The sequence below is a fragment of the Pantherophis guttatus genome, chromosome 7 (genome assembly GCF_059756535.1).
Source record: "Pantherophis guttatus breed Tessera chromosome 7, ASM5975653v1, whole genome shotgun sequence".
Taxonomy (NCBI): domain Eukaryota; kingdom Metazoa; phylum Chordata; class Lepidosauria; order Squamata; family Colubridae; genus Pantherophis; species Pantherophis guttatus.
Window position 1 is genome coordinate 42498425 of NC_142069.1, and position 20474 is coordinate 42518898.

The 20474-nt window shown below is 36.2% G+C and overlaps 1 protein-coding gene across 5 annotated transcripts in view; it reads left to right on the forward strand.

Moving 5' to 3' along the window:
* Window positions 1–15474, forward strand: part of LIN7A (lin-7 cell polarity scaffold A) — a 30062-nt gene extending 14588 nt beyond the window's left edge. For 2 of the 5 annotated variants that reach the window (XM_034403673.3, XM_034403672.3), the window contains 4 exons: window positions 3646–3717; window positions 6591–6800; window positions 11175–11390; window positions 12671–15474. In XM_034403673.3, the coding sequence (XP_034259564.1) occupies window positions 3646–3717; window positions 6591–6800; window positions 11175–11390 (498 nt within the window). In that variant the 3' untranslated portion in view covers window positions 12671–15474. The other 3 variants (XR_015728942.1, XR_015728944.1, XR_015728943.1) reach the window with 3 other exon arrangements.
* Window positions 15475–20474: the final 5000 nt, after the last annotated feature.

Consider the following 20474-nt stretch of genomic DNA (forward strand, 5'->3'; position numbering starts at 1 on the left):
AGTCTGCAGATTAGCCTTTAAGAAATTAACTAAGGAGTTTATGGTCTTTGAAATTATGTCATTATTTTGTAGATATTATGTAATGTTTCATTAGTTTATTAAAGTGCCTATGATTAATCACTTTAATTTTCCTGGGGTTCACAGCTTTAATAATTATGCACTTCCTTACTTTAATGCATCCTTGCCTGTATGCCTCAAAGCAAGTTCTATTTCCTGCCCTCTTCATTATAACAACTGTTAGAAAAAACACAGAATCCAACTCAGAAATATCTATTTTTTTCATACTCGGGACAGTAGTGGTTCTGAAGTAAAAAAAAAAAAAAAACTTGATGCATTATGGTATCTGCTTCACCTTTTGAACATTCTAATATAATTCACTAACAAAAGAATAGGTATGCAGACGAAGGCTATTTATTTATCCTATTAATTAATAAAGAGCAACATGAAACTTCCAAGATTTAAAGACAGCATACCTAATATGCTTATTAAAACAATAGGCCAAAGTCAGCATGCTTTAAAACACACTAATAGCATGATGTAAATCATTGGACTTAAAATGTGATAATTTGATTAATTGCATAGTTTAATTAGTGAACTTCATGACACTCACAACATTGAATATTTTCTTAGCCCAAATTCGATAACCCAGTAGTTATTTCACACTGAAAGACACAGTTCCAACAAAATATCTTCAAAGAAAACAAAGTCCAATTGCCTTTTGAAAAAACACCTTTGGGACAACCAAGACTTGAATGACCGAGAATCTCCATAGACACTTTGCCTACATTTAAGGATGGTTCAATACATTTTGCTGTTTGAAGCAAAGCATAAAATGGTGGCTTTTCATTTTAAGTGAGATTTGCTTCATTTTACATTTTTTTGGGTCGCATATGTTAAGTGAACCATTGCAGTTGTTAAGTTAGTAACATGGCTGTTAAATGAATCTGGCTTCCCCATTGACTTTGCTTGTCAGTAGATTGCAAAAGAGGATCACATGACCCTTGGAACTGCAACCGTCATAAATATGAACCAGTTGTCAAGCATCCGGATGTAAATCACACGTCCATGGGGATGCTGCAATGGTCATAAGTATGAAAAATGGTCAAAAGTCACTTTTTTCAATGCCATTGTATCTTCAAACAGTCACTAAATCAGGGGTGGGATTCAGCCAGTTCAGACTGGTTTGGGAAAACCGGATGCTAATTTTACATCTGGTTCACTGAACCGATAGTTGCAAGGACTGACTGACCCTGCTCACCCTGCCCCACTCCTCCTAGGAATCTCCACGTGGCCCATTTTGGATGCCAGGTAAGTACAGGATCCACATGGAGGCTCTGGGAGGGTGAAAAATGATTGTTCTTGAAGTCCGGAAACATCTCCATTTCTGGCCTCCGAAGAGCCTCTGGAACCCGGGGAAGGTCGTTTTTGCCCTCCCTGAGGCTCAAGAAAAGCTTCCAGAGCCTGGGGAGGGTGAAAAATGGGCCTCCCAGAAGTCCAGAAACAAGGCCATTTCCAGCCTCCAGAGTGGCTCTGGAGCCTGCAGGAGGCCATTTTCGCCATCCCGGAGACCCGAGAAAAGCCTCTGGAGCCTGGGGAGGGCAAAAATGCCCCCTGCCATGGTGCAGGTGGCCAAGTAGGCCATGCCCACCATGGCCACGCCCACCCAGCAACCAGGCAGAGAACCGGTTGCTAAAATTTTTGAATCCCCCTGCACTAAATGGACTCTTGTAAATTGAGGATTACCTTTATAGCATATAGAATATAGCATAGGGAGGTGAGACAAGAAAAGTTTCTGCCATATCAGTCCTCACTGTTTGCTGTATGAAATCTCTGGCTCATTTTGTCTTATAGGACTAAAACAAACCTACTGTTCTATTTCACTGAGGAATAATAAAGCAGACTTTGAAATGTTTTGAAAATTAGTTGATGGCTTCCTAATTATCTGAACACCAGCATGTTGTTTTACCTGAAGCACACATTCAAGTTAATGAAGATATACAATCATAATGCATCATATGACTAAGTTATGGTACATTAAATTAAACCAGAAATTACTAAGACTGAATTAATTATTTAACATTTGATTACAGCTACAAAATGATAGTTTGCAGTATGCATTAATTCAGCTTATAGAAACAGAAACATCATGATCTTTTGTTTTGTCACATAACGGCAAAAAATATGCAGACACTAGATTTGAATAAATCTAGTGGTAAATCTCACACCTTAGCAGTAACAAAAACACCTCTTGTTTTTTCCCTCTAAATTATATTTGGAAATGAAGGACATTTTAAGGAAGAAATATTTAGGGATTCATTTGCGAAAAGATTTGTATGATATCTTCTTATTGAAAACTTGATACTGAATCTTCAGTTTGGATTCAACATTTTGGGGCCACCTTTTTACACATTTCTCTGGCTGGTGAATTTTAGGGCTCTATCAAAAGCCAATTATGTTCCATAAGGTTATAATTTGTGCACTGTTTTATTATCCTGCACTGAAACAATACTGTTCCATTATGGAGTCACAGATTTATTGTTACTGTTGGGCCATAGGAATTTGTAATTTTTCTGTATGGGGGAAATTTTCATCCAGATAGTGCATGCATTAAAAATAATCTGTGACAGTTTATTCTGTGTATTCCCTGTGGCACTGATAATGACAACTTATATGCCTTTGATATATTTGAAGTATTTTCAAATGTCTGTGTTTTACTTGACTTGCTTTCTATCCAATGCCACTGCTGTATTCAGAAAATAAATGTCTTGGAAAAAAAAAAGCTATTCCCTTACTGAGATTGGCAGATAAATCAAAATATGAGCCTCCAAAATGAGTGAGTAATTGTATATCTCCAAAACAGAAAAATATAGCCTCAAAAAAGAGGACAACTTTTGGCATAAAATTTGCAACCATGGTTTTATACAATACAGATAAATACTGGAAATAATATTTATTATCAAAATATGAGAAAAATCAGGCCTGTTGATCTACTGACTGGGAGTCAGATGATATGTAAATTTAATAAAGATGATTATATTTTATTATCTTATACTGTCCATGGGCTTTGTTCTCCCTTTCATATATGGATTTGGACTGGACAACCCTGGAAGCAAAGGATGATGCCACATAAATTGCTCTCTAATTAACCTTTCAATTTAATGAACCTTGCAAAATAAGAGACTCTAAGCCAAACATTTACCAGTTGCTAAAATGATTGTTTCCAGAATGGCATAAGAAATGAAGGAAAATGAAAGACAGAACCAAATGGGTTTCATTGGGTACATTTCACACAGCAATTAAAAATTGCAGTGGAATTGGATTTTGAAGGTATTTCCTCCCTAAGTTAAATAATGTTTGAATATTTAGAAAATTGAAATTCTTCCATATCTTAAGGGTAGACATCTAGTACAGGAGAAATATCGCCCAGGCTTAGGTGACATAGACAGTGTAGAAATCTGGTAAATAAATAAATTATTAGCAAAAGATACAGAAAGGTCCTTGGAGGTAGGTGTGTTGTACGGTACAGTGCAGTGAGAAACTTCAAGGGCATTAAAGATTGGTAAAAGAAGAATTAAAATGTTTTGACTTGTGGAGATTGCACAGATTATTAATTTTCTTTTCATCATTCTCTTTGTGTACCTTCAGGTATATCAATACATGCATGAAACCATAAATGTTAGTGGCTGCCCCGAATTCCGTGCCAGGGCTACCGCCAAGGTAAGACACTTGTAGTTTAAGGAGGTCTATTCTCCACATGGCCCAGTAATTGACTGTGCGCGTGTATGTTTCAGGTTTTCGTGTGTACACTATAAGAACATTTAGACATCAGTGGCAGCCCAGAGTCTAGAACCAGTGTGCTACTTCCCAGGTAACAATCATACCGGCAAGTTCAACATTTGTGCTACTCCTGTAGTTTTAAGAAAAGAGAATGCTGTATGTGGCCAAGAGGCTTATTGGGGATGGGTGAGGGAATGGAGTGGATTGGAGTCACTTTCCAATCAAAGCTTCCACTTACGTGCAATTAAATACTGACCATTAGCACTTATGACTAATTTCTCTAATAGATTCTACTTATATAGTATGGCCAAAAATATACGGCTGCCAGTTTCAGAAGTGCTTAACATGTATTTCCTCAACAGAATAGCAGCAGAAACTCCTGAAAAATCTGATGTTAGGTTAAAATACTGTAAAGGTCCTTATAAATGAGTGTAAGCTCTCTGCATCAAAAGAAATACTATTCTATGAAATAAATCTGAAATCTAGTTTGCATTGTACAGAAATAAAAATTAGTAACAAAATAGGTATTTCTTCAAGGAAACAATTCCCTTGTTTACTATTGATAAAACTTGAATGAATTTCAAATAGGCTCTCTGTGTGAGGGACTGGGGGAGTATAAAATACATACTACTAGAGAACAACCATTATTTGCAAGCCAGAATAATAAATGTTACTCTTCTTTTCACACTACAGCCAGCAACAGAATTATATTAATTTTAAATTGAGATAAGCTATGGAGGAACGTTACAGAAGCCATATAGTATATTTAACATTAAATATATTGAAGGTAATTAAAATAATTTAAGTAATGTTCTTTCATTTGCTTATTGGGTAGATTACTTTTATTCTAGAGGGAATTGAGTTTGACTTAATATAAATGCTACAGATATGTAAGTTTTAATTTACTTGAGTCTAGAAAGATGTTTTTAGATTGCTTAACTTCATATAATATAGTGAAGTTAAAAATTGTCATCATATGGTGTACTTAAAACTCTCAAGGAGGTCTGCCATTCTCATTTCTTATTCATATGGAACAGGAGGATTGTACAGCAATGTTTCAATATTACAGTATTTCCTGGTTATTTCTGGGCTGTCTGCATTGCATTTTCCTTATGCATTTATGTCTGGCATGCATGATGACAAATTTTGCATGATAATATATACTGTATATGTAACTAAGAGTGTACATTCATTAAATGGGATCCTAATGAAATTTAGCTATCCTTTTACTCTAGGAGATTTAAGACTCATGGAAATGATGCAGCTGAAATTAACCACTATTAAGTGGGATTATATGCACATTTGATTTGAAGGCAACTTTATCAATTCTCAGAATCAAATGAACTTTCTGAACTGAGTTCATGATTTGAACTAAATCATAAAATTTGATGTTCATAAATCATAAAAAAATGATCAATTTTTTTCTGAAAACATATTCAGCTCAATACAGAAATTTGAACTGAACCAATTTGACTTTCAAATCATCAAATCAAATTCAATTAATTAGTCAAATTGGATCAGAGCCTATCTTTACACCCATACTGCCTAGTCTCATATAGTTCAGTATACATGCTCTCTCCTGTTTAAATCAATGGAAGAGTTAATTGAGTATATTCTGCTTTATGTTTCAATAAGTCAAATAAGTGCTCAGATATTTAGATCACTCTGATAAAAAGTTGCTATTTTCACAATTTAAATTTGTTTTTAAAAATTGTACTCCTCTCCCTAAAGTTAAATTAAATTAAAACCCGTATTTAGGTTAAGCTTCTACTGATCCTTTTAGCTACTATTAGAATTTAAGAAACCTTTAACATTATATTGGCTATATGTTCAAAGCTTTCATATTTTAAAAGATAATTAAACTTTATAATATCGCTGCATGTTCCACTGCAATATAAAGGACTCTAGTATGCATATGCCTCTTCAGCCTTAATAATTGCTTTGATTTGCTTCTCATCATTCTGCTTAACCAAGTGTTCAATAAAAAGTAAAAAAAAAAAATCAGAAAGAAGAAAAGCATCTTTTGAAATCTGCTTACATTGGAAGGAAATGTGTTCAAAATAGCCAATAAGGATTTGAGTACATATATACATACTAATCATACCATTCCCTTTTCAGAAAAGGAAATTTATGTTGCAAGTATTAGTGTCTAGATTGAATTGGGGATCACCTCCTAGAGAACATAGAATTATTTCCATTTCTCTGTAAAAGCTACTTACAGGTAAAAATAATCTAATATTTAAGTTCAAGTTCAAAGCCTTTATTGTCATTGTACATCATGTATACAACGAAATTGGTTTAGCCTCTACTGGTGCAGTTCAACACCAGTAGAGTACAGAATACAGAATTGTCAAGAATACAAGACGACATGAATAATATAAAAAATAATCCTTAATCAAGTAGTTAGGGGAAAAAAACTAGTCATACGTTTCCATAAGAACTGTTACCCCTGAGTTTCCCTTTCAAAAAATTCTTGTACATATAGAACATAGAGCCATTGTGTGATATGAATTGCATTGACATAATTGCAAATAACCACATATGTAGGAGTTCCACCTGAGCATACTGTACATGGAATGGAGACCTTGAGATTTAAGCATTCCGATCGTCAGAATAACACCACTGGGATATAACTTACGCAGCTCTCTTGGGTACAGCAGTATTACATTTTATTAGTTTTTTTTTTAAATGAAGCAATTAAAGAAACAAATTTTAAAGCATCGTTCTTATGAATACATATTTGAAACAAATGAGCAGAAGTGCTCCTAACCGTGTTCATAATATGTATAAAAATTGCATTTTCCACCCCCCAGGCAACAGTTGCTGCATTTGCAGCTAGTGAAGGGCATTCTCATCCCCGAGTGGTAGAACTGCCAAAGACGGATGAAGGCCTTGGCTTTAACGTAATGGGAGGAAAAGAACAAAATTCTCCTATTTATATTTCTCGCATAATTCCTGGAGGAGTAGCTGAGAAGCATGGAGGACTCAAACGGGGAGACCAGCTGCTTTCTGTTAATGGAGTGGTATGTGAACATATTCCGATTTTATTAATTCTGCTTATTTAAACTGCTTCAGACTGAAAAAAAAATCTGGATGACTACTGCAGTATTTTTGCTGTCTTCTAAGTAATATCCAGAATTTTGCAACCGAGATCTGGTAGTTCTAGTGTGCATACAAAAGAATACATGGACACAAATGTGTTGTTTCAAAGTAACCACATTCAGAAACCTTTGGAGAATTTTTTAGTCTCCTCGTGACATCTTAGTTTGCAAGTGGCTATTATTCAACAAGAAATCCATGGGCGGTTCCATCCTGCAATTGCCCAACTAGCATATATTAATATATGGTTTTATTTATGGTTTAGTTGAAATGAGTTTTTATTTCCAATACAGAAGGTATCATAGCAAAATTCAGAGACTGTAATCTTCTTTATCCATTGTATATAAGAAGAATGTTTTGCATACAGAAAGTGAAGCATGGCTATTGGCCCTGTTACTAATATTAAATGCCTCCATCCCTTACCCTTTTTCACAATAATGCATTGATCCTGAACAAGCAAAGTCTGTGCACAAAGATTTTGCAAGTACTGGAATTCAAATGGTTTGAGTCTCATCCAGGCTCGGTTCATTGATGTTGAGAGATAGGAAGCATCAAACTTAAAGACTTTAAGTCATGACAAGTCTCTGACGATATAAATGCTTGATGCTTCAGCTTCAAGCTCAAAACTTCAGCTGCACATTTTGATTTATTTACATACATGGAGCTTTTGTATCTATATTCCTATACCAATGCTTCAAACATTTTGAAGTTACATATCACAAATTGACAACTGAACTGCCTTCACACCATTTTCATTCCAAAAGATAAACCGAGATGATGCTCAAAGATGCAGTGCTAGATGCTGGTTGCCACCTTTAAAGCTTTACATAACATTGCACTCCGCTACTTCTGGGACCATCTCTTCCTAGTGATTTATGCTATCCCAGAGTGAGCATGTTCTCAGTGCCACTGCAAAGCACTGTCATTTTGCACCTTCTTTTCTATGACTTGTCCTATGGAATACTGTCCCCTCTGAAATATGGACAACCCCGACTCTGCCAGCCTTTTGGAAAGTTATGAAAGCCTGGCTCCTCCCCAAGCATTGGAGTTAGGTTGTTAATGGGGGAGCTTTGGCAGGAGTGTGTGTTGTTTAATTGGGGTTACGGGGGCTTAGTGCTCAAAAGACCACTAAGAGGTTGACAGTTCTGCAGTTTGAAACCTGGGAATAAGCCACATAACGGAATGAATCCCCCTCAGTTTGCCTTAGCCCCTATCCACCTAGCAGTTCGAAAGCATGCAAATGCAAGTAGATAAATCAGTACCATTATTATTATTATTATTATTATTATTATTATTATTATTATTAATTTATTAATTTATTTATTTGATTTGTATGCTGCCCTATCTCCATAGGACTCAGGGCGGCTCACAACAATTAAAATCAAACCAAATAAAACATGTTAAAATACATATTAAACACATGTTAAACATATTAAAATAATCCAAACCCCATCAGTCCAGGCTGGGCAATTTGAACAGCCATGTTTTTAATTCGCGGCAGAAGGTGCAAAGGTCAGGGGCCAACCGGAACCCCAGGGGGAGTTGATTCCATGTTGGAGGGAAAATAACAGGGACATGAAAGGAGCCTTCTCGGGCATCCCCGTGGCAACAGTGATGTCACCGGCTAATCCTTTCAACCTGGAAGTGCCTTAGTAGGTGCTTCCAACAGAAATGTAGAAGTAGTAGTAATAATGTTTAATGGTTGGGGTTTTACTGAACTTCAATGCAGTTTTAGCTGACTTTTTGCTGTAATGAAATTCTTTGTTATTATTTTGTTTGTTACTTAGATTTTATTGGCTAGAGAGGTGGCCATATAAGTAGGGTAAATAAATATATCATGAATGACGGTGAATATACATGTCCTAGGATAATGTTGCAGGATCCAGTCAATACTTGGGAGGTCAGGGATTGACAGCACAAGCAAACAAAAGCCAACAACGTAATAGCCAGCGGTCAATACCCCAAGTAATATCTAAAAAGCCACACACAACAAGTACCATATAAATACCACACACAGAACAACCTAGCATACACTCTGCTAGGGAGATGTTTCCTGAAGATGGGCTCCAGGACAAGTCCAAAAGCTCAGAAGACAAAATCTCTGGTCCTGGTGACCAGTTCAGATTGGATCCTGCATATACAGTGGGGTAAAAAAAGTATTTAGTCAGCCACCAATTGTGCAAGTTCTCCCACTTAAAAAGATGAGAGAGGCCTGTAATTGTCATCATAGGTAGACCTCAACTATGAGAGACAAAATGAGAAAACAAATCTAGACAATCACATTGTCTGATTTGGAAAGAATTTATTTGCAAATTATGGTGGAAAATAAGTATTTGGTCACCTACAAACAAGCAAGATTTCTGGCTCTCACAGACCTGTAACTTCTTCTTTAAGAGGCTCCTCTGTCCTCCACTCATTACCTGTATTAATGGCATCTGTTTGAACTTGTTATCAGTATAAAAGACACCTATCCACAACCTCAAACAGTCACACTCCAAACTCCACTATGGTGAAGACCAAAGAGCTGTCGAAGGACACCAGAAACAAAATTGTAGACCTGCACCAAGCTGGGAAGACTGAATCTGCAATAGGCAAGCAGCTTGGTGTGAAGAAACCAACTGTGGGAGCAATAATTAGAAATGGAAGACATACAAGACCACTGATAATCTCCCTTGATCTGGGGTTCCACGCAAGATCTCACCCCATGGGGTCAAAATGATCACAAGAATGGTGAGCAAAAATCCCAGAACCACACGGGGGGACCTAGTGAATGACCTGCAGAGAGCTGGGACCAACGTAACAAAGGCTACCATCAGTAACACACTACTCCGCCAGGGACTCAGATCCTGCAGTGCCAGACGTGTCTCCCTGCTTAAGCTAGTACATGTCTGGGCCCTTCTGAAGTTTGCTAGAGAGCATTTGGATGATCCAGAAGAGGATTGGGAGAATGTCATATGGTCAGATGAAACCAAAGTAGAACTGTTTGGTAGAAACACAACTCGTGGTGTTTGGAGGAGAGAGAATGCTGAGTTGCATCCAAAGAACACCATACCTACTGTGAAGCATGGGGGTGGCAACATCATGCTTTGCGGCTGTTTCTCTGCAAAGGGACCAGGACGACTGATCCGTGTACAGGAAGGAATGAATAGGGTCATGTATCGTGAGATTTTGAGTGCAAACCTCCTTCCATCAGCAAGGGCATTGAAGATGAAACGTGGCTGGGTCTTTCAGCATGACAATGATCCCAAACATATCACCTGGGCAACGAAGGAATGGCTTTGTAAGAAGCATTTCAAGGTCCTGGAGTGGCCTAGCCAGTCTCCAGATCTCAACCCCATAGAAAACCTTTGGAGGGAGTTGAAAGTCCGTGTTGCCCAGCAACAGCCCCAAAACATCACTGCTCTAGAGGAGATCTGCATGGAGGAACGGGCCAACATACCAACAATAGTGTGTGCCAACCTTGTGAAGACTTACAGGAAATGTTTGACCTCTGTCATTGCCAACAAAGGATATATAACAAAGTATTGAGATGAACTTTTGATATTGACCAAATACTTATTTCCCACCATAATTTGCAAATAAATTCTTTCCAAATCAGACAATGTGATTGTCTGGATTTGTTTTCTCATTTTGTCTCTCATAGTTGAGGTCTACCTATGATGACAATTACAGGCCTCTCTCATCTTTTTAAGTGGGAGAACTTGCACAAGGTGGCTGACTAAATACTTTTTTGCCCCACTGTAAATATATCACACATTTTTTCTACTTGGAGGATTTTGATGATGCAGTTTCAGCTCAGTTGATTTTGCCTTTCTTTTTCCTTTCCCACTGGAAAAGCACTAGCAATAGCAGTAGCACTTAGATTTATATACCACATTACAGTGCTTTATAGCCCTCTCTAAACAATTTTCAGTGTCAGCATATTGCCCCCAACAATCTGGGTCCTCATTTTACCCACCTCGGAAGGATGGAAGGCTGAGTTAACCTTGAACCAGTAAGACTCGAACTGCCAAACTGCTGCCGGCCAGCAGTTAGCAGAATTAACCTGCAGTACTGCATTCTAACCACTGCACCACCAGTGGTTAGAAGGAGAGTAACAAGGATACACTTTAGAGTAGCTACTTCCTTAGGATCTAAAATGTTAGACGGGGACAGGCCTAACTACAGACTCCAAAGCTATAATTGGGGAGACCTAGTGGGACCAAGTTCAGCCATGGTATAGTTTTTTTCTTTCTTACTCATAGTTCTAAAGCTGAAAGCCTCTTGCTTTTTGCTATTTTTAAACATTCCACAACCAGAGTGTGGAAGGAGAACATCATGAGAAAGCAGTGGAACTTCTGAAGGCTGCTAAGGACAGTGTGAAGCTGGTGGTGCGTTACACTCCCAAAGTTTTAGATGAGATGGAAGCTCGCTTTGAAAAACTGAGGACAGCACGGCGTAGGCAACAGCAACAGTTGTTAATTCAGCAGCAACAGCAGCAGCAGCAAAATGCACAGCAGAATCATATGTCATAGGTGAGTGTTTGTCTTTCTTATTTTCAACTAAATCTTTCTTTAATTGAATTACCAGATGTTGATCTGCCTCACAGACTTATATATTCCCCCATTTCACAACATCCTAAATAATAAATAATTCAGGGACTAAAATATCTGTTTCTGATTTAATTGTTTATTCTGCTGTATATAACAGGGGTGTCCAAACCTCGGCCCACAGCCCATTGGGAACCAGTCCGGACAAGTGGCGGGTGAGCATAGGAAGCTCCATTTGCACAAGTGACACGTGCACGCAAAAACCATTCCCTCCTTGTTGTAAGGGGGAGTGGGGCAAATAATATCATATGTATTATGACATTATTGTGAAAATGATACAAATTGTGTTATTTGTGTCCATACAGTGATGCAGCTCATGCCACTTATAATTGGCATGATTATAATTGGCATAATAATTGGCCTAATAATTCATGTTATTTGTTCAATGATTTCATAATGTCCATCTTGATAGGAAGGCTTGTATTAGCTGCCTATGCGGTCTAAAAAAATAAGCATCAACTGAAAATAGGCAGTAGCTGATTCCATGCACTGTGTTAACCCTAATGTTTTAGCATGATTTTATAATCAATTATTGTAATTAATAAGGCATTATTTCTCACCTAGTATATAGATAAGGACGGTATAGTTTAATTCAAGAAATCTTGATTGAAACAAAACATAAATGCATATGATTACATAAAACCAGGCATTATATTTCTTTAAAAAACCTTTTAAATCGTTTCTAATATTAATTAAGCTGATATTGCTAATTTTTATGCATATCGATTTTGTTTTTAGATTCCCAATCTCAACTATAATTATAAGGGCTTTTAGAAATTAAACCACAATTTTCAATTATGTGTAATGCCCATTTTTATTCCATCTTTATTATTTTTGTAAACAACTCAAGGCAGCAAATAAACCTAATATTTCTTCCTTCTCCTATTTTCACCACAACCCTATTAGGTAAATTGGTCTGAAAGAGAGTGATTGGCTCAAAATCAGCCAACTGGCTTTTATGCCTAACCTGGAACTAGAACTGCTAGTTTCTAGGCTGATGCCTTAATCACTACGCCAAACTATATGATATATTAAAATTAATACAAAGAAAGAATTGCTTTAATTATTACTGCAGTGCTGCCTGAAGTTTTGTAAGATAAGCCCATACATGCATTTAAAAAATAATAATGATAAATTAAAGCAATTGAGAATGTCAGTCCATTTATGCTTTTGACGGTTTATATACTTTTGTTGTTTAATTATAGATGGCTATCAAGAAAGACTTTCTAAACCAAGAATGTAACAACTTAATAGCAAAGCTGTGCTTTGTATTCCAACTTTACAATAAAGAGCAAGAGCAACTGTGTTCACCAGCAAACTGTGCAAAATTACAATAAGAACAGTTTGGGAAGTCAGCAGCATAATCAACTCTTTGTGTGATTTTTCTCAGAATTGTACCTAGGATGAAAGGTTTATTTGAGTCTTCTTTTGTATGGTAAGGTACTCATGATGACAACTTGTTAACAAAATTCAAGAATACACAATCATTATGTATGTGTGTGTGTGTGGCCCAATTCTGTATTCTTTACAATGAAACTTAAATGAGAATTTGCCAGAACAGTGTAAGATGGGCCCCATCAAGAATGAAGACTATCCTGGGCTTGTAGCCCTTTTGCAGTTGTAATCTTCCTTTTAAAATATAAGTGATAGACTATATATATAGCAAAGCCCATCAGATTGTACATTCCCATGAAAAGCAAGGCATTATGGACAAATATATTCCACATCTGCATGTTATTATCTTGCATAATAGTTTCACAATCATATAGCATTGTTGCATCCAAATTAACATAATTTTCCATTTTTCCTTCTGCATAATTCTCTTTTTCCTAAAGTTACAATGTTTTGTTGATTAGTCAATTGAGCTGATGAGGTGTGGGATGAAAAGGAGATTATTAATTACTTGTAAAGTGATTACTTATCAACTCATGAGTGGTAGGCACTATCCTAAAGTAGTAATCCATCTTCCCCCTTACATAAGAATATGTAAAGGAGAAATGCCGGTAGTAAGAAGGAATGATGATGCTTCTGCTTCAGTGCAAACTATGTCACAAGTTTAAACTGTCTGAAACAGATGAGATTTCTTTTAAAAGCTGTTTAGCTTTAGGCTTTGGACTTTTTTCATGAAACGTAGTATTACATAAAAATATGTAGGTCTGAGGTCAGAATCATACACATCAGATGAGTTAGGATTGTCTTTAGCCTTCTGACTGGAAATTCTGGAAATTTCAGTTATAATACACTTGGTGAGCGTTTGATTGGGGATAGCTGCTATACCTTTGAGACAATCCTACTGAACCCAAGAAGACTTATTTTTGAATAAATACACATAATAGGCCAGGCCAGGCCAGGTAATCACACTTTGCCTTGAGGTAAGATTTTTTTGTCACAGATTTCCTATATGCCCAGTACCAGAAAGAGGCTTGAATAATAATCTTTCCAGCTAATAAATGGACCATGGTGGATTTGAGATGCAACTCAAAGTGAAGCTATGTGATGGCCTAAATCCACTCTTTATAAGTGGGTCGTGTTCCTTTGTGAAGTAGCTTCAAAGGGCTGCTTCAAGCTTACGACACTAACAAAGTTAATCAGTCTTTTCACACTTGGACAACCTCACCCTATAGTATTAGAGTGCAAGTCATATGCAAAAGTTATGCAGATGTAATCAATTCATTAATCAAGTCATCAAGTAAAATGTCTTTGATTTGCTGGAGTTCTTATTTGTATGCCATTCCATTTGTAGATAAAATTCTTATTCCTGGAGAATACCAGGCACAAGTTTAATTCTATCTTTTGTGAGCAGTAAAATTAGAAAACTGTATTTTTGAACATAGGCATTCCTATTATATCTATTATAGTTATATCCCTGAATCTAAACTAAGTATACAGTATATTGATAAGATATATATAGAGAGATATTATTATCTAATATATATGCATATGTTGTCATAATATATTTGTTTCAGATGTAGGTTCTGTATATTGCAAACATTTTTGAGATGATGTTAAAATAACTAATGGTATTTCACAATTTTATCTATTTTTCCAATATATTTATTTCTGATGTTGTTAGATTTAGTATTAAAACATATAGCAGAAACTTCTTTTTGTGTAACAATGCAGCTTTCCCAATGTGGTATGCTTTAGATGTGTTTGCATTACAAGTCCCAAAATTTCTGGCTAATATGGCTATATTTCCTTTTCTGGAAGGCACCACCTTGTGTGATTTAGCATACAGGGCTCTTGTGCAGATTATAGCTGGATAATTGATTTAAACATTATTATTAACTAATTTTATTGTCAAAGTGAGAAGTTATGTGCACCAAAGAGGCACAAATGTTTTTGATGTAATGTTATCTTTAGTTAAGTAGATTAGTTCAGTATCTGACTCCATTCCTACATATAAAATTTGATCATTTACTTTATGCATACAGTCTCTGACTTACTTGGATATGTAGCAATACATTTTCAGCAATGGTATTAAATCATTTGCATGAAGTCAATTGAATTAAATCATTTCAATACTCTGTATAAAATGAACATTGAAATAGGATGTGGTCAGCTATTGCTATTTTTTTTTCAAAGGATACATTAACTCTGTTGCAATGTTACAAGAATCCCCCCTCCCCGTTTACCCAGCAGAGCTAAACAAATGAACTCACAGGAATTCAAGATGCCTAATAAATAGTGAAGAAAGTTAGGAAACCATGGGCCAACAATTCTAGAGAGGGCTACACAGAACATAGAAGTGACATTCAAATACTTTTGCACCTTTTTTTAATTCTTGCCTTATGTAATAGACTCCTGTTTTGTCTGGGGTGGCCAATTTCTATGTGCTCTTATTTTTGTAGGGTTTTGTAGGGACAGAATTGGTGCCATATTCTTTACTGACTGTGTGAGAACTAATTCTAATAACAATAACACGGAGGGCAATGTGTTTATTGTTGCCCAGGAACTAATAACACTATCATATTTGTCAGTTTGTGAGAATAAAAAGTCCTTCACATCCCTTTGTTGATTGAAAATCAGTACCTCATGTTTGATTTGAACATTTTCTCTTAGATCTAAGCCAATCAATGGTTGAGATGGAAACTCAGAACACCAGGCTCAATTTCTCTTTCTCAAGATTAGGCCATTCTGTACTGAGAACAAGAGTGGATAGAAATTAAATACTCAGTGAGACCATTTTAAATAAAAAATTCAACAGCAACAAAATCCTACCTATCTCAAATATACTGTATGCCTCAAGTAGATTCTAGAATCTATCACATTTGCTACACAATAAGGAATGTGGGGGCTATTCAAGGGAATTTCAACTGAACCGCTGAGCTTTACAGCATCTAGATAATGGTTAGAGCCAGGGGTGGGTTTTACTTACCTTTACTACCGGTTCGCAAACAGGCCATGCATACTCGCTTCGCGCATGCGCGCACTCTTCTGCGCAAGAAGAAGACGTCAGGGTCGGTGGGCGGAGTCTCCCGCCAGTTTTACTACCAGTTCTATAGAACCAGTGCGAACCGGGGGCAACCCACCATTGGTTAGAGCTTTAAAAACTATAAAACAACTAGTAAGTGCTCGTCTCTGTAAGGTTGCAGAAAAGCTGAAGAAATGCTTCAGACAAATGCTTATCTGTTCATCCAACCACCTGATGTTTGGAATGTAGTGCCTATGCATATAAAGAATGCTTGACCTCTGTTCACATGCTATTCCAGTTTAATTTAGGATTTTAGGGAAGATGTATTTATTAGGGTTTATAGAAGAAGAATTGAGTAAAAAGCACAGTGTCTTAATGAGTCCATTTATTGATTATAGTATAAAAGTAGAGAAAAACAGCTTGATGATAAAGGGTTTTATAGATTAAATAAGTGGAGATAACAAAAAAAATAATTACAATGGTATAAAAGAATAAGAAATGGTTACTGGGTCCATGAAGAAAGTGTACGGCGTAAATGGACTATATGTTTTTTAAGTTAGAAGTTTAGTTTTATATTTACAGGTTCATGATTTTGTATGTTTATTGTGGTGTTTATGTATAGAATTGTAATAGTTTTTTTTTTAAATCAAAATATATACAATAGCGGAAGGGGTGGGTTCTAAAATTTTTTACTACCGGTTCTGTGGGCGTGGCTTAATGGTCATGTGACAATTATTTAGGATTTAGCAGAGGTACTGGTCTACCAGGCTTTTAACTGCTTGCAGAGCTGTACTGATCTACCCATTTATTTTTTGCAGGCACTGGTCTACCCATTTATTTTTGTAGGCACTGATCTACTTATGTATTTTTGCAGGCACTGATCTACTCATGTATTTTTGCAGGCACTGATCTACTCATGCATTTTTGCAGGCACTGGTCTACCCATTTATTTTTGCAGGCTCTGGTCTACTCATTTGTTTTAACATTGATCAGCTGTAGGGTGGCCCTTTGAAGCCCCCTGGCAAGAGTTTAAACAGTTTTTTTCCCCTCTAGCCATCAGCTGGGACTCAGGAGGCAGCAATAGATTGGGGGTGGGGCAAATAAAAGGTAAGAATAACTGGGATGGGGGGGTGGGAGGTACGGGGAGGCAGAATCGGTTCAATGACATCATATCATCACCGCTACCAGCTCGGGAGAATTGGGCCTAACTGGGAGGAACCCACCACTGAATAGCGGCCAAAATTGTGGAAACCTTTTGGGAAAAGTGTATTTTTGAGGTTTGATGGCTAATAACACCACTTCTTGGGGGAGTTTCAAGATAATCATATTCCACTGCTGGAATGGCCTGGGAATAGCCCAAACTTAACCCAATTGAAAATCTATGGAGTTAACTAAAGAAACCTATTAGTCAGAAGCGACCCAGCAATAAAACCCAGTTAATAGAAGCAATCATTCAATCTTGGTATCATATTATAACAGTTACAGAACTAAAAGACTTGGTTCACTCCATGGGAAGATGTTGTAAGGCCGTAATTCATGCTAAAGGTTACCCAACTAAGTATTAATTAGCGGGGCCATGGGGGAGGGCCTTCTCTGTGGCTGCCCCAGCTCTCTGGAACCAATTACCTCCTGAGGTCCGGACCGCCCCCACCCTATTGGCCTTCCGCAAAGCGGTGAAGACCTGGCTCTTCTGGCAGGCCTGGGGCCGTTGATCTCATTATAATGATCTTGCGAGACCCGGCCACGAATTGGAATGCATGTGTTTTAATGTTTTTAAAGTTTTTAATGTTTTAATTTTTTTTCTTTTTAACATTTTTTAAGGGATTGTTCGCATTGTTTTATTCTTTGTTGTAAGCTGCCCAGAGTCCCTTGGGAGTTGGGCGGCATAGAAATGCGACAAAATAAAATAAATAATAAAATAAATTAACTGACATGATAATTTTTATATATCTCGTTTTTTCTACGTGTTTCACTTTTCTTCTTTATACTGTAACTGCTATTCTAAAAGCAAATACTTCATAAAAGTTATTGCATTACATTCTTTTATTATTATTATTATTATTATTATTATTATTATTTATTTAAAACAATACATCAAAAAAAAGAAATAGTCAAACAAATGATCGCGACAGGAACTTTACATGATATTTACACTTTCTACAGTATGTAGGCTTCAGTCAGATTTAACATATATTAAACATAATCCTGGTTATACTTGACTTTTTGGGCGTCTGTTGTTCAACCAAACGTACCATTTGTCCCAACATTGGAAATATATGGAGTCCTTTTGATCTCTCAATGCTTTAGTTAGTCTGTCGGCTTCCGCATAATCCAAAATTTTCTCCAAAATCAAATCTTCAGCCAGCAGGTCTTTCCCCTTCCAATGTTGGGCGAAACATATTCTTGCTGACGTGGTGATAAATACACACAGACACCATATATTTGTGCCTATGTTGCCTGGTCTGATGTTCAGTAGATAGTACTCTGGTTTCAGAATTAGGTTATAACCTGTGATTTCCATGATCCATGCCTGTATAATTTTCCAGAATTCAGTCGTCCTGGAGCAGGTCCACCACATGTGGAAATAGGTGCCAATCTCCCCACACTTCCAACAGTTTGGTGAAAGATTTGAATACATTTTAGAAAGATGAGCAGGTGGAAGGTGCCATCTGTACAGCATCTTGTACACATTTTCTTTGTATGATGTTGCCCACAGGAATTTCATATGTTTAAGCCAGATTTCTTCCCATTTTGTCATATCAATTGGATAGCCAATATTTCTCCCCCAGGCAATCATAGAGTCTTTAACTATTTCATCCCCTATCCAATAGTCTATTAAAAGTTTATATATCCTTGATAACATTTTGTCCTCTTTTCCTAGAATGATATTGTCCAGATCATGCTGATTCAAATTAATACCATCTTGTTCCCTATCTTTTTTAAATTTCGAGCAAATTTGGGCATAAGCCCACCAATCCAGTTGTCTTCCCTGCAACTCCAACTCATTTCTTAATTTCAGATTATCATGGGGGTCCAAAAGATGTATTACATTCTTGATAAAATTATCTTTCCATTTCCATTATGGTACTATTCCCAAAAAAAAGTGGTGTTACTAGCTAGTTTTAGAAAATACATTTTTCCCAAAAGGTTTCCACAATTTTGGCCACTACTGTACCTATAAATTCAAAACTATTAAATGTCCTGTGGAAAGACTACTAAAAATATCATTTTCCTAAAATAATTTCTAAAAGTTGATGCTGGAATTTTAATAAGTATAAAATGCCATAATTAATTGAAGTTATGGTAAGCTAATATTGAGGTTTTAAGATTGGGATTTCCTGTTCCTTTATATGAAGAAAAAGTTCATTCACTCATTTTTATACATAAACTGTGAAATGTTTATTAAAACCCAAATACACAATCCTATTACTAATAAGATGTTTTAGCTTTATGAAAATCTAACACAAAATTCATGATTGTGTCAAATTATATATTATTACAATGGTATTTGAACAAGTAAGCTATATTTTCCAGCCTTAAATATGTAATGTTATATTTTGGATTTACTTATTAACTGTGTTGTACCTCATGAAATATTTAACATTTGAACTATATTGGATTAGTCAAATTGTAGATGTATACAATGCGATTGTTGAAAGCATATTTTCCCACCTTCGTCTTTAGCACTGCCTTTGTATTACCAACTTCCTCCTTTAAATGGTACATAGTGAGTTGGGGAATCTTGCTAACTTGAATAGAGTTTCATTCTCAGAAGAGGTTCCTATCCTGGTTCATTTTTTCTCTCTCTTCATTTTAGCCTAGCCAATTCAGTTTTGGGATTGAATTCATACACTGTGGCTTCTCTGATTAAAGCATAGCAACATGATTTTTGAAGCCTATGATATTATTTTGTGTTGTCTGAATCAAATCACTATAGCATATCATACTTAAAACAAACTATAAGAAAAAAAATGCCAAATTGGCTTCTAGGGGTAGCTTTTTGTTCAGGAAGAACATTAATGCTTAGTTCCATCAACCCACTGCAAGTGTGTTACACACACACACGTACACATATACATCATATATACATCCATAGATATATTCAGAGAGAGAGAAAACATATAAACTAGTTTCCTTTTCCAGATGAATTACGTAACTACTATACAACTTCTGCTCTGTATAAAAAAAAAAAATCTCTTATATTATGAAAATACTGTAATGCAGTTTCAAACTCCACCAGAAGAACAAGTTAGATAAATGCTGTTGTAAAAAATAAAGTATGTAAATACTTGTCTAAATAGTGAATATCAACATTTTTGAACCATAAGATTTAATAAATTATTTACAGAGAATACTCTTCTCCTGTTTCAATTGCTTTTGATCAGTACGCTTATACCACACAGAAATATCCAAGCATGGCACATTTTCCTTCTGAGAGTATTTTAAAGAATTTGTGCATTGTGCTTGGAAATCTTTAGAGTACCTCTCTTTCAGATCAAATGTAGAAATTCAAAGCTTCCTCTTTTTCAGATTAAATTTGGGTATGAAATCTAAAGAACGTTAAATTATGACGGCACTGAAGAGAAAGGGGAAAA